This window comes from Sander lucioperca, chromosome 6 (assembly GCF_008315115.2).
Source record: "Sander lucioperca isolate FBNREF2018 chromosome 6, SLUC_FBN_1.2, whole genome shotgun sequence".
Classification (NCBI taxonomy): domain Eukaryota; kingdom Metazoa; phylum Chordata; class Actinopteri; order Perciformes; family Percidae; genus Sander; species Sander lucioperca.
Window position 1 is genome coordinate 9,446,778 of NC_050178.1, and position 12,328 is coordinate 9,459,105.

At 44.3% G+C, this 12,328-nt stretch overlaps 1 protein-coding gene across 2 annotated transcripts; it reads right to left on the bottom strand.

Annotated features, from left to right (window-relative positions):
• Positions 1 to 579: 579 nt before the first annotated feature.
• On the bottom strand, positions 580 to 12,270 carry tbc1d20 (TBC1 domain family, member 20). 2 transcript variants are annotated; one of them, XM_036002442.1, is made up of 9 exons: positions 11,858 to 12,270; positions 11,731 to 11,807; positions 11,282 to 11,467; positions 11,031 to 11,111; positions 9,602 to 9,788; positions 9,305 to 9,406; positions 2,149 to 2,290; positions 1,586 to 1,764; positions 1,089 to 1,353 (listed from the first exon to the last, which is right to left on the bottom strand). In XM_036002442.1, exons 2-9 carry the CDS (start codon positions 11,786 to 11,788, stop codon positions 1,089 to 1,091), a joined length of 1,200 nt encoding a protein of 399 aa, XP_035858335.1. In that variant the 5' UTR covers positions 11,789 to 11,807; positions 11,858 to 12,270. The 2 variants fall into 2 exon arrangements, with proteins under 2 accessions (XP_031157663.1, XP_035858335.1); XM_031301803.2 differs by having other exon boundaries at positions 580 to 1,353; positions 11,731 to 12,269.
• Between the last annotated feature and the right edge of the window lie 58 nt (positions 12,271 to 12,328).

A 12,328-nucleotide genomic window follows, 5' to 3' on the forward strand; every position in this document is an offset into this window, starting at 1 on the left:
TGGGTGACTGAATAATTAGAAAGTTCTAGTAAAACAAATTTCGATATTGGTAGATTTTTTTTACTTCCTGGGCTGTGAAAGCTGTACTCCATTCTGAGGTCTAATCCTATGAGGTCTTGAGATACAACATTTACTTTGATTACACTAATCACATTTTGTTTAAAACATCTTGCAGATAGTTTTGCTGACCCCAACCATGAGCCAGAATTAAAATGTGTAGGGTGAACTGTTGACATGTTTTACAGATACTCTGTCCCAGAGAGACTAAAAAGGCTTATTTGAACTTCTTAAAAAAGTGACAAAATGACCTAAAACATAATACAATGGTGGCCTTAAAAAGTGCCTGTGTGTCATGACCATATCTCTATACAGCTGCTTACACACCTATAAATTAAGAAACTGTAAATTATACAGAAAGGACTCTAACAATCCTCTATTTGGTCTCAGTCCAGGTATCAAATGAACAACAAATGGGTTGCGACCGACCACACACACACACACACACACACACACACACACACACACACACACACACACACACACACACACACACACACACACACACACACACACACACACACACACACACACACACACACACACACACACACACACACACACACATTCATTCACTCCAGCTCTCTTAATTGGCAGCAGTTTCAAGTGTAGTGAGTCCACCAAGCTTTCAGCATACATCTCTGTAAGCATAACTCAATATCAGATTATCCTAATACCAAATATAAATAAACTTTAACAATGACCCCATCGGTAATAGTTCTTAGAAAAACAGTCTCTTCATTATAACAGGGTGGATTCTTCATTTCACACACCAGCAGTAGTTGTTATACTGGTGCAGGCTCTCCAGGAGTCATAAAAGGACCTTCAGCTGGAGCCTGAGAAGCCCTACGTAGGATGTTAAGACACATCCCAGAAGACAAAAGAGGAGCGTTAACTTCAGTTTAGAGGGTAAACTCCATGACTGCATGGTTTGTGGTTCCATAAATTAGAGTTTTCTTGGAAACAGACCAACCAGTTAGAACCAGTCAAGGACAGATACAGGTGGAGCATAAGGGTAAAAGAGGAGCAGTTCAAGGAAACAAGTCCAGTTTGGGGGCCCACTCCAAGGCAGTGTTGACCACAGCGAGAGCTGCTGCACCCAAAGCCACTGTGAGACCCATGACAGCCAGGCGAACAAGCCGCCGTGCCGCTGAAGGTCGGGCTACCGTCACTGCTGCGTTGGCTGCTGAGCTCTCGAGTGCAGCCTGCTTCTGTCTGCGTCGGCGACGGAGAACAGAGTCTGGTCGCTGTTGAGTGGACGCAAGGTCAAAGTCCTTGAAGGTAGAGGCTGCCATGCTTAGGAGGAAAAGACACAGATACATGGAGAGACCACGACAGACAGAAAATGAAAGTGTTAATGAAAGAACAGTGAGCAACAAGAGTTGAGAAGAAGAAGTGATTATTGTTATATATAGTAATAGTCATATTTCAGAGTGCAAATGTGGTAGCAGATAAAAATGAAAGATTGCTACCACTGAGGCAGGTAGCATTTGTAAAGGCAAGGTGGAACCCCGAAAGAGTTAATTACCTGTCATGTGAGGCAGCCTCTCTGGCCAGTTCAGAGGGAGGGAACTGGACAAAGAGGTCTCCTGCTCTGCTGATGAGTGTCTCATATGGCAGATCCTGGGGAATCTGAGAGAGCAGGTGATGAACCATGGCCATGTCGCATTCACACTCCAACACCTCCTCTTCTCTGTACAGTACGATCTGCAACACAAGTACCAATAACACAGGCCATTACCCATGATGAGGAAAACGTGTACTTCAGGTCAATCTTCACTTTGATGAACACGAGAATGAACTTGATTGTCCTTACTTGAATATATACGTTTATTCAACACAAATCTGCTGTCAGAGAAGATCTTATCATCTTATCGTCATATCAACCACCAAAAACTTTAGTGTCAATTAGAAATAAAAAGAGTAACTTTTGGCCTCTGACTCACACATCAATAAATGTAGCTTATACAAAATGTTCTTGCCTACAATTGATTTAGCAGACTTGGTTCATGTACGGTAAATTAAAGCCGAGATTCTAAATTAAGTCATTCTGAACTGTAAAACTAGGAGGGCTATTTATAGGAAACTCACCACAGCAGCAAAGTAGATGGGCATCAACGGATGGCAGGCCAGGAAGAAGTCGTACAACCGGACAACATGGCGGAAGTCTGACAGGACGTGGCCAAACCAGGTGATCAGCCAACTGAGGGCGAAGACTGTCCCCACCTCAGCCCTAAGAATCAATCGATGCATGGCAGAGATCAATTTACATCAGTGCACAAAACTGTAACACGCGCTCATTACTCCACTTCGGGGACAATGTGTAGCATGTAGAGCCCGACCGATAAAGGATTTTTAAGGCTGATATCAATATAAATATTTGGTGATTTAAAAATCTGATATATATATATATATATATTAGGGCTTTGACTCCGAACTTCGATATTCGAATATAATTCGAATATTAAAAAACTATTTTGATATTCGAACGAATATTAGGCAGCCCTTAATATTCGAATTTCGAACCTGTTATGGGCATTATTTTTTTGTAAATGTGTTTGCTTGTAAACCTTGTTTTCAATTCAGGTTCCGAGGCTTTTTCACGCATTTCAAAATGTAACTACACGTCGCGGCGACGCACGTCGCTCGGCCGTGGCTTGGTAGTGCATTTCCCCCGACTCATTTCCTGGTTCTCTTTCTCCATAAACAACATGAAATCAAGGAGAGGGTTAACTTTTCCTGCTCCAGATTTCCCACCGTGGTCAGAAAGAACAGAGGAGACACTTTGTTTCTCTCACTAAGACTATAGAGTCGCTACTCGCTCTGAAGCTACCGGTAATCACCGTCACTCTCTCACAACACACACTCCCCAGACACACACACACACACTCCCCAGACACACACACACACACACACACACACACACACACACACACACACACACACACACACTCCCCACGCACGCACGCACGCACGCACGCACGCACGCACGCACGCACGCACGCACGCACGCACGCACGCACGCACGCACGCACGCACGCGCGGCTCGACGCACACATCAACGCAAAAGTATGAACATCAGACCACTTACGTAGGCTACGGTGAAATATCCGACCTTCCTGTTGAAAGCATATTGTTTGTGTTTAATCCAGGGTCTGACTTTTAATTTAAAAAAAAAACAAACAGTGGTGGCAGTGTGTTTTTCTTCTAACAACATCATTGCACGCCTACTGACTGATACACTGCCCTCTGGTGGACAGAACATATACGAAGTTTGATACCAATATAAGCCTTACTGAAGGCATTTAATGGTCCAAATATTATTAATAAATATTCGAATATATTCGAATATTAATATTCATAAACAAACGAACTTCGAATATAATTTTTGGGAGAAAGTCAAAGCCCTAATATATATTTAAAAAAAAATCAGAAATGCGTAACAAAACAAACAGGTTTCCCTAACATTAGTTACTTGTAGTTATTTATCAGTCCTCACTAAAATGATATGATAACGCAGTTTGAAAATAAACTTGCTTGTTTTATTGTCACAACAGAACAAAAGGGACATCAAAATATATTAAAGTTCTGATAAAAAAATAAATAAAAAAATAAATTATAAAAATTAGGGCTGTCAAAATAACGCGTTAATTTCGATTAACTAATCTAAGGAAAAATAACGCGTTAAAAAAAATAACGCAGATTAATCCATTCCATATTGAGCTTTGACCCAGAGCCGTTCTAGCCACCATTGGACTGTAAAATGAAGGAGGGAGACGAGAATGCGCTGCCTGGATCATTAATTGGAACATTTACTTGTAAAAATCTTCTTCCTGATTAGGGTTGGGTACCGAAATCCGGTGCTAATACGGCACAGGTGCCTTCACGACCTGTATCTACCAGACCGAATAGCAACGCGGATTTCGGCGCCTCATTTCGGTGCCACCAATATGTCTGCACTTCTCTCAGATGCTCTGAAACAGACGTTACAGGCAACAGAAACATCGCTGCACGTGACGCTAGTTAACACTATACTCAACAGCAGCTAACGTTAACCTACCGCTAGCTAGTTCACACTATACTCAACAGCAGCTAACGTTAGCCTACCGCTAGCTAGTAGCTGGATTAAAAACGGTTACAATGCTGACAGCTAATGCTAAACGGTGTAAAGTGTGACTGTATTTCACTATAGAGGATTCAACACCGGGATGTAACAATGTGCAGCTGCCGTTGTCAGAAAAACACAGACAGTGCGTTCAATGAAACTGGTAACCTACAGCCTCGTGGTGCATTCAAAGTTGTTGTTAAAGGCCCTTTTCCCATCTGGTGGTTGTTTTTGTCGTTCAACAGCAATTTACTAGTGAAATAAGTTATTGTTATTGTTATTACATTATTATTAAATCATTTAATTTTGACCATATGGCCTAGCAATAAACAAGCCATTCTTTAATGTTGCCGACTGTTGTTTAGTACCCTTCTTTTTTTTCTTTTTTTTTAACTTTCTTAAAAAGTATCGGTTAAGGAACCGGGCAAAAATTATGTATGCGATTAATTTAGATTAATTAATCACAGAGTATGTAATTAATTAGATTAATTTTTTTAATCGATTGACGGCCCTAATAAAAATAGAAACTTAAGATGTGAAACTTAAAGGGTTACCCTTCAGTCACATTCTCTACAAAAGAAAGTGACATGCACTCGCTTGTGGGTGCTCCTAGCCTACTCCTGGTTGCTTGGCAACAGTAAACAAAAATTCTCCAGGGGTATCTTCAACCACGTCTTCCAAGTCACTTCAGAGGTATTGTCAAGTCACAAGAATGATGTTTTTGGATTTAAAAGTATTTATTTCTCGATAAACCTCTCCTGGAACCATCACCTTATCGTGGTGGAGAGGTTTGTGTGTCCCTATGAACCTGAGGGCTGTGTTGTCTGGAGCTTTGTGCTCCTGGTAGGGTCTCCCAAGGCAAAGTGGTCTCAGGTGAGGGGCCAGACAAAGAATGGTTCAAAAACCCTATGAGTGACCGAGGAAGAGATGGAGTGACCCTGCCCGGAGGAAGCCCGGGGCCCCCATCTGGAGCCAGGCCCAGATGGAGGGCTCGTCAGCGAGCGTCTGGTGGCCGGGTTTGCCACGAAGCCCGGCCGGGCACAGCCCGAAAAAGCTACGTGGCATCCATCTCTCCATCCCATGTGCCCACCACCTGTGGGAGGAACCGCTGGGGTCGGGTGCGCTGCCACATGGGTGGCAGTGAAGGTCAGGGGCCTCGACGGACCAGACCCGGGCAGCAGACGCTGGCTCTGGGGACGTGGAATGTCACCTCTCTGTGGGGGAAGGAGCCGGAACTGGTGTGGGAGGTGGAGCGCTACCGGTTAGATCTGGTGGGGCTTACCTCTACGCACAGTCTCGGTTCTGGAACCATACTCCTGGATAGGGGTTGGACTCTTTTCTTCTCCGGAGTTGCCCAGGGTGTGAGGCGCCGGGCGGGTGTGGGGATGTGTACTTGGTACCAGAGCACCCTAGGCCAAAGGTCAATGATCGATTTTATAATTGTTTCATCTGATCTGAGGCCGTATGTTTTGGACACTCGGGTGAAGAGAGGGGCAGAGCTGTCAACCGATCACCATCTGGTGGCGAGTTGGGTCAGAGGGTGGGGGAAGACTCTGGACAGACCTGGTAAGCCCAAACGGGTAGTGCGGGTAAATTGGGAACGTCTGGAGGAGGCCCCTGTCCGACAGACTTTCAACTCACACCTCCGGTGGAGCTTTTCGTGTATCCCTGTGGAGGCTGGGGGCATTGAACCCGAGTGGACAATGTTCAAAGTTTCCATTGCTGAAGCTGCGGCGAGGAGCTGTGGTCTTAGGGTCTTAGGTGCCTCAAGGGGCGGTAACCCACGAACACCGTGGTGGACACCGGTGGTCAGGGAAGCCGTCCGACTGAAGAAGGAGTCTTTCCGGGATATGTTATCCCAGAGGACTCCGGAGGCAGTGGCAAGGTACCGAAGGGCCCGAAGGGCTGCAGCCTCTGCCGTGAAAGAGGCAAAGAGAGCTGGAGGATGATGGGGGATTGTCGTCAATTTCCCTGGTGGAAGTTGCTGAGGTAGTTAAACAACTCCACAGTGGCAAAGCCCCAGGGATTGATGAGATCCGTCCAGAAATGCTTAAAGCTCTGGGTGTGGAGGGGTTGTCTTGGTTGACACGCCTCTTCAACATTGCGTGGAAGTCTGGGACGGTGCCTAAGGAGTGGCAGACCGGGGTGGTGGTTCCCCTTTTCAAAAAGGGGGACCAGAGGGTGTGTGCCAATTATAGGGGTATCACACTTCTCAGCCTCCCTGGTAAAGTCTTCTCCAAGGTGCTGGAAAGGAGGGTTCGGTCGATAGTCGAACCTCAGGTTGAAGAGGAACAATGCGGATTCCGTCCTGGTCGTGGAACAACGGACCAGATCTTTACTCTCGCAAGGATCCTGGAGGGAGCCTGGGAGTATGCCCAACCGGTCTACATGTGCTTTGTGGATCTGGAGAAGGCCTATGACCGGGTCCCCCGGGAGATACTGTGGGAGGTGCTGCGGGAGTATGGGTTGAGGGGGTCCCTTCTCAGGGCCATCCAATCTCTGTACAACCAAAGCGAGAGCTGTGTCCGGGTTCTCGGCAGTAAGCCGGACTCGTTTCAGGTGAGAGTTGGCCTCCGCCAGGGCTGCGCTTTGTCACCAATCCTGTTTGTAGTATTTATGGACAGGATATCGAGGCGTAGTCGGGGTGGAGAGGGGTTGCAGTTCGGTGGGCTGGGGATCTCATCGCTGCTTTTTGCAGATGATGTGGTCCTGATGGCATCATCGTCCTGTGACCTTCAGCACTCACTGGATCGGTTCGCAGCCGAGTGTGAAGCGGCTGGGATGAGGATCAGCACCTCTAAATCGGAGGCCATGGTTCTCAGCAGGAAACCGATGGAGTGCCTTCTCCAGGTAGGGAATCAGTCCTTACCCCAAGTGAAGGAGTTCAAGTACCTTGGAGTCTTGTTCGCGAGTGAGGGAACAATGGAGCGGGAGATTGGTCGGAGAATCGGCGCAGCGAGTGCGGTATTACATTCAATTTATCGCACCGTTGTGACGAAAAGAGAGCTGAGCCAGAAGGCAAAGCTCTCGATCTACCGGTCAGTTTTCGTTCCTACCCTCACCTATGGTCATGAAGGTTGGGTCATGACCGAAAGAACGAGATCCAGGGTACAAGCGGCCGAAATGGGTTTCCTCAGGAGGGTGGCTGGTGTCTCCCTTAGAGATAGGGTGAGAAGCTCAGTCATCCGTGAGGAGCTCGGAGTAGAGCCGCTGCTCCTTCGCGTCGAAAGGAGCCAGTTGAGGTGGTTCGGGCATCTGGTAAGGATGCCCCCTGGGCGCCTCCCTAGGGAGGTGTTCCAGGCACGTCCAGCTGGGAGGAGGCCTCGGGGAAGACCCAGGACTAGGTGGAGGGATTATATCTCTAACCTGGCCTGGGAACGCCTTGGGATCCCCCAGTCGGAGCTGGTTAATGTGGCTCGGGAAAGGGAAGTTTGGGGTCCCCTGCTGGAGCTGCTACCCCCGCGACCCAAGACCGGATAAGCGGACGAAGATGGATGGATGGATGGATATTTCTCGATAAAAGTAACAAAATATATGAGATAAAATGCCAAACATATCAGATATATACATAAATACGATGTCCTGAAGCGTTTTCCGCCATCTTAAATTATTTTCTTCGACTCGGGCCACTGACATACGTCACGCTGCCCTCATGCTGCCTTCACTCCGATTGGCAGTCGCTTTGTCGCATCGCTCAGCATTTGCATAAAATAGACTTCTTGTCTATTTTGGCCCCGCCTTGCTTGTGGCAGCGGCAAGCTCGTGGCTGGCAAGCGGCCACCCCCATTGAAAATGAATGGTAGCCTGTCGCTTTGTCTCTGTCTCTTGTAGCTAATGTGACTGTAGGGTTAAACACGAGTGTTGCCAACAGGGACGTTGTAGAGTGCACTCTGGTGGACAAGCTATGCAACGCCAACACTCATAACATGGCTGAAGGGTGTTTCATACATTTTTATTTTATTTTTTAAATATTCATTTATCGGCCATTATAAATGCCAATACCGATAGTTTGGAAAATGCCTGCCGATATATCGGTCTGGCTCTAGTAACATGTGCTATTAAAAATGAGTTATGCTATGGTATCTGGAACTGAAAGACAGAGGGCAACAGTCATGTAAGCCCTCCAAGAAGAGGATTAAATGACTGGTGAGTTAAGTCTTTACAGACGCAACTCGAGCTGTCATTATAGGATCAGTATGGTGCTCAGTCACCCTTCTCCTTCACTTACAACATCAGCATCATCTTTTGATTTGAGCATGCTGAGGTTTAACATTAACCTTAATTGGAAGAATATCTTGGTATATGTATTAATAACCATAGGGAAAGCTGTGTTGGGTATAGCGCCTTTGGTAACACTTTACTTGAAGGTATCTACATAAGAGTGACATGACACTGTCATGAACACATGACACTCTCATAGGGCTGGGCGATATAGAGAAAATCAAACATCACGATATTCTTGACCAAATATCTAGATGTCGATATTACGACGATATTGTATGGTTGACTATTGGTGCTTTAACAAAATGTTATTTACACAATGACATTTTTGATAAATAATCTCCAGAAATGATTTAATGACTTAGTTGGTAAAGGTAAATAATAGAACAGCTAGAACAATCTGGTAAGTTCAGAAAATTACATCAATTTACTGTAATGCAGCCTTTAAAACCAGGAAAAGACAACACTTACCATATTACGATATTACAATATCCAAAATCTATATCTAGTCTCATATTGCGATATCGATATAACATCAATACATTGCCCAGCACTACACTGTCATGACACATGAACCCTAACCATAACTAGTCATGACAAAAACCGAATGACACTTACTAAAAGAAGCGTTATGTCATAAACGTTTAGGACTTGTTTATGTTTATGACACATTCATGACAGGGTCATGTCACTCTTATGCAGATACCTTCAAGTAAAGTGTAACCAAGCCTTTTAATATTCTTACAGTTCTGCCTTAATTATTGCGCTGTAACCTTGAAAAATGTCCATACTGCATACAAAGTGAGGTCGGATTTCTCATTCTGTTAAGAATAAAGTTTCATGTCTTACAGGTAACCTCTAATGAGAGACAGAAAATAATATGATTTGACCTGTTATCACTAAAACAGCAGGGAGTCTTACTGTTGCATGAAGTCATGCACCTCAGGGTTGACCCTGTCAATGATGGGCATCAAATAGTTCAGAATGTGTTTCGTGTTGTCCATGGTTGGATCCATGAAGTCCCTGAAAAAAAGGATACAACAGAGAGCATTTATTAGAGTGCAAAGTAGACCATTGTTGAAGGAGGTGAAGGAGGTGAGCAGGGAGGGAGAGGATATTTTTTATTCTGACATGTGGACACACAACAGAGAAAGAAAAACTGACAAAATAACTGGTAGAATAAAAAAAGATGCTGCAGATTATAAATATGCTAAGTACCTGAGGTGGTGCGTGGAGAGCTTTTCCACAAGAGCAGTTGCAAGGCGCTCTCCTAGGACCAATAAGAAGGTGACAACAATGTCATGGTATCCTTGGTAGTAGTGCAGCTGGGGATTGCGTTTCAGAACTAGCAGGATGATGTCAATTAGTTCTTCCTGGAGACCCTCCCTCTGCTCATCTGGCATACCTGTACAAGTCCACCCAAAATAAAATCCACTTGTTAATTTATATAGGCTTTAGGTATGCCACTCGCTATTGAGCCCATAGATACAAAATGTCAGAGGTGCAGCAATACCCATGTTTCATAACTAACTCAGTCAAAATAACTTATATCGGTGTATGATTAACCAATGTAAAAACAGTTCTTGTTGTATTATACTCTTCATTCAAATAGAAGATACAGTAATCCGAGGAATTAAGGAGCATGAATAGCAACATTCATTACTGGTTCACCTACCAGTCAAAGCTGCCAGAAAGATGAAAAACAAACAAATACATTTTATAATTTCATGATAAAACCTAATTGGTATACATTCTGCTGGGCTCTGAGTACATTTAAAAGGACACTGATTGAAGTACAGTACAGTGCAGAATAATGCTGAGGTTTTCTTCTCCTCTAAAAGTAACAATAATAAATTCTTCAGTTTTATTTTGAAGGCAGAACTCTTTGACTTCCACCTAATCACTGACAGATGTCACAGTTTGGCATGTCAAACTTCACTGAGATCAGAGCTGGCAGAAAATGAGATCACCACAGTACAGACATTTTTCCTCCCACCAGAAAAGCATGTTGGGTGCAGTTCTTCGAGTATAGTGTTACATTGACAGATCTTCATTTGACAATCAGAGTATTAACAGTAGTGACATGGACTGGCAGAGATTCCAGTTGGGCAGAGTTGACAAAATGGCTGCACCCCTAAAGCACTCTCCTGGAATTTTGTCTGTGTACCAAGTTAAATACCAGCAAAAGTAACAATAACGGAAAGTAGTGGCAAAGCTTTGACATTGCATTGATCTGTAGGATATTACATTTAGTTTTTGACATAGTAGTGGATGACATTAAGTCATTTCCAGAGGCAAGTGAATGGCTTTATGAAAGAACTGAAATTATTCTATTTACATAATGTGTCAAAATGTTGCTTTTGTCATTGAACTCAATGTAACAACACTAATTATCGATAAGTTCCAAATTAAACCTAACTCCTCTACCCCTTAGCAAATATGTTCTTTTGTCTGGTTCAGAACCCCTTGATTTACAAAGTATAGGTTGCAATACAGTATATTTAACATATTAACTTGAAAGTCAAAATCTCTAGATTTGGTGCTCAGGATTGGTTCACAGCCTGGTAGTGTGTGTTCATCTGTAGGTGTAACATTATGAGTGTAAGTGTGTACTCTCTCTCTCTGAGCAGGTATGGGTTCTACTCACCAGGTGGAAACCTCCGCAGGGAGCGCTGGACGTCCAGCAGCACCTGGTTGTAGTCTTTGTTATTCTCCCGCTCTACTGTTTCTAGACAAGACATGTCACTATCAGCAAAGTCATTCACTAGTCAAATACTGTATATGGGATATATTGCACCTGCTAAAACTCTGTATGTTAACATTTGTCATGCATAGTGGCAAAGGGAACAACGAATCCTATATTGCTCGATTTGTGCATGCATAGGCTACGTATATTACCTGGCTCTTGTTCCAAGACGTGAGGAGGGACGTTGAGAAGTCGAGGCCAGACATGACAGCGTATCTCATCTGTCAGCAGACCTCCTTCACTGATAGCCATCCTCCTCAAAGCAGCCACATCCACTGGACTCGCACTAAGGGCCTGTTTGATGTCCGCAATTTTCCTCTTCCGTCTGGTATCCCAGTCTAAGACACAGAAAACACTGTGTTCAACTAACAAGGTGGCCTGTGCTTACTTTTATCCTGGAACAGTTAACGTTAAGCAGCTAACGTGACCGTAAGTTAACACATTTGCAAAGGTTATGGAGGGCAGTTAGCAAACTTCAGCATCAGACACAAGCGATCACGTTTTTGACATTAAAAAGCGTTTTGAGTCTGTTTTAGCTGCTGCAATGCTCAAAACATTTGATTAGCTAGCTAACGTTAAATCAGCAACATGGCACACTTACCGTTCACTTGTTTTCCATTTACAGGTGACGAGGCACCAGCACTTCTAGATGTATTCATTTTTTTCTCCAGTTCTTGATGTGTCCTTGCTAATTTGCATTACTTGCCATCCTCCTTTGCTTGGCTAACCTCGAGTTAGCCCTTCATGGCTGTAAACTGGAAGCTAGCTAACGTTAACTGTCTAATTAGCAAGGCCAGCCTCATACAAACACGGCCCGATAGTTAGCTAGCTATTCAGTGTTAGCTAGTTGTCATACTAACACTACCGTTACACAGCCCTGCTATTTTCGGCGCCACAGCCATCATTATTCGTACTATTGACAAACTGGTTAACAATTAGGAAACGCCGCTTAATAGCAATACGGTTACACCCGTGAAACGGCTACATGTTTACATTGACAAAAGCGACTAATAAATAGGATTCAAAGCTTTAGCTTTAGCTAGCCTCCTTGCTCAGTCAGACTGACTGATGATGACGTAGGTCAAAATGATGGCGATGATGGGAGTCGAAGAGGAGGAGGCGTACCTCTCCGATCTCTTGCCGGCTGTGGTATAGCCTAATAGTACATGTATTTTTTTTTTTATTTGTAAAAAAAAAAA

Bases quoted from the DNA above. Each gene is read 5' to 3' on its own strand.
- tbc1d20 (XM_031301803.2), bottom strand. From the start codon at position 11,788: ATGAATACATCTAGAAGTGCTGGTGCCTCGTCACCTGTAAATGGAAAA. The intron at 11,468-11,730 runs GTAAGTGTGCCA...TCTGTGTCTTAG, and splicing joins AAATGGAAAACAAGTGAACG to ACTGGGATACCAGACGGAAG. The intron at 2,291-9,304 runs GTAAGACTCCCT...ATTGATTCTTAG, and splicing joins GTGCATGACTTCATGCAACA to GGCTGAGGTGGGGACAGTCT.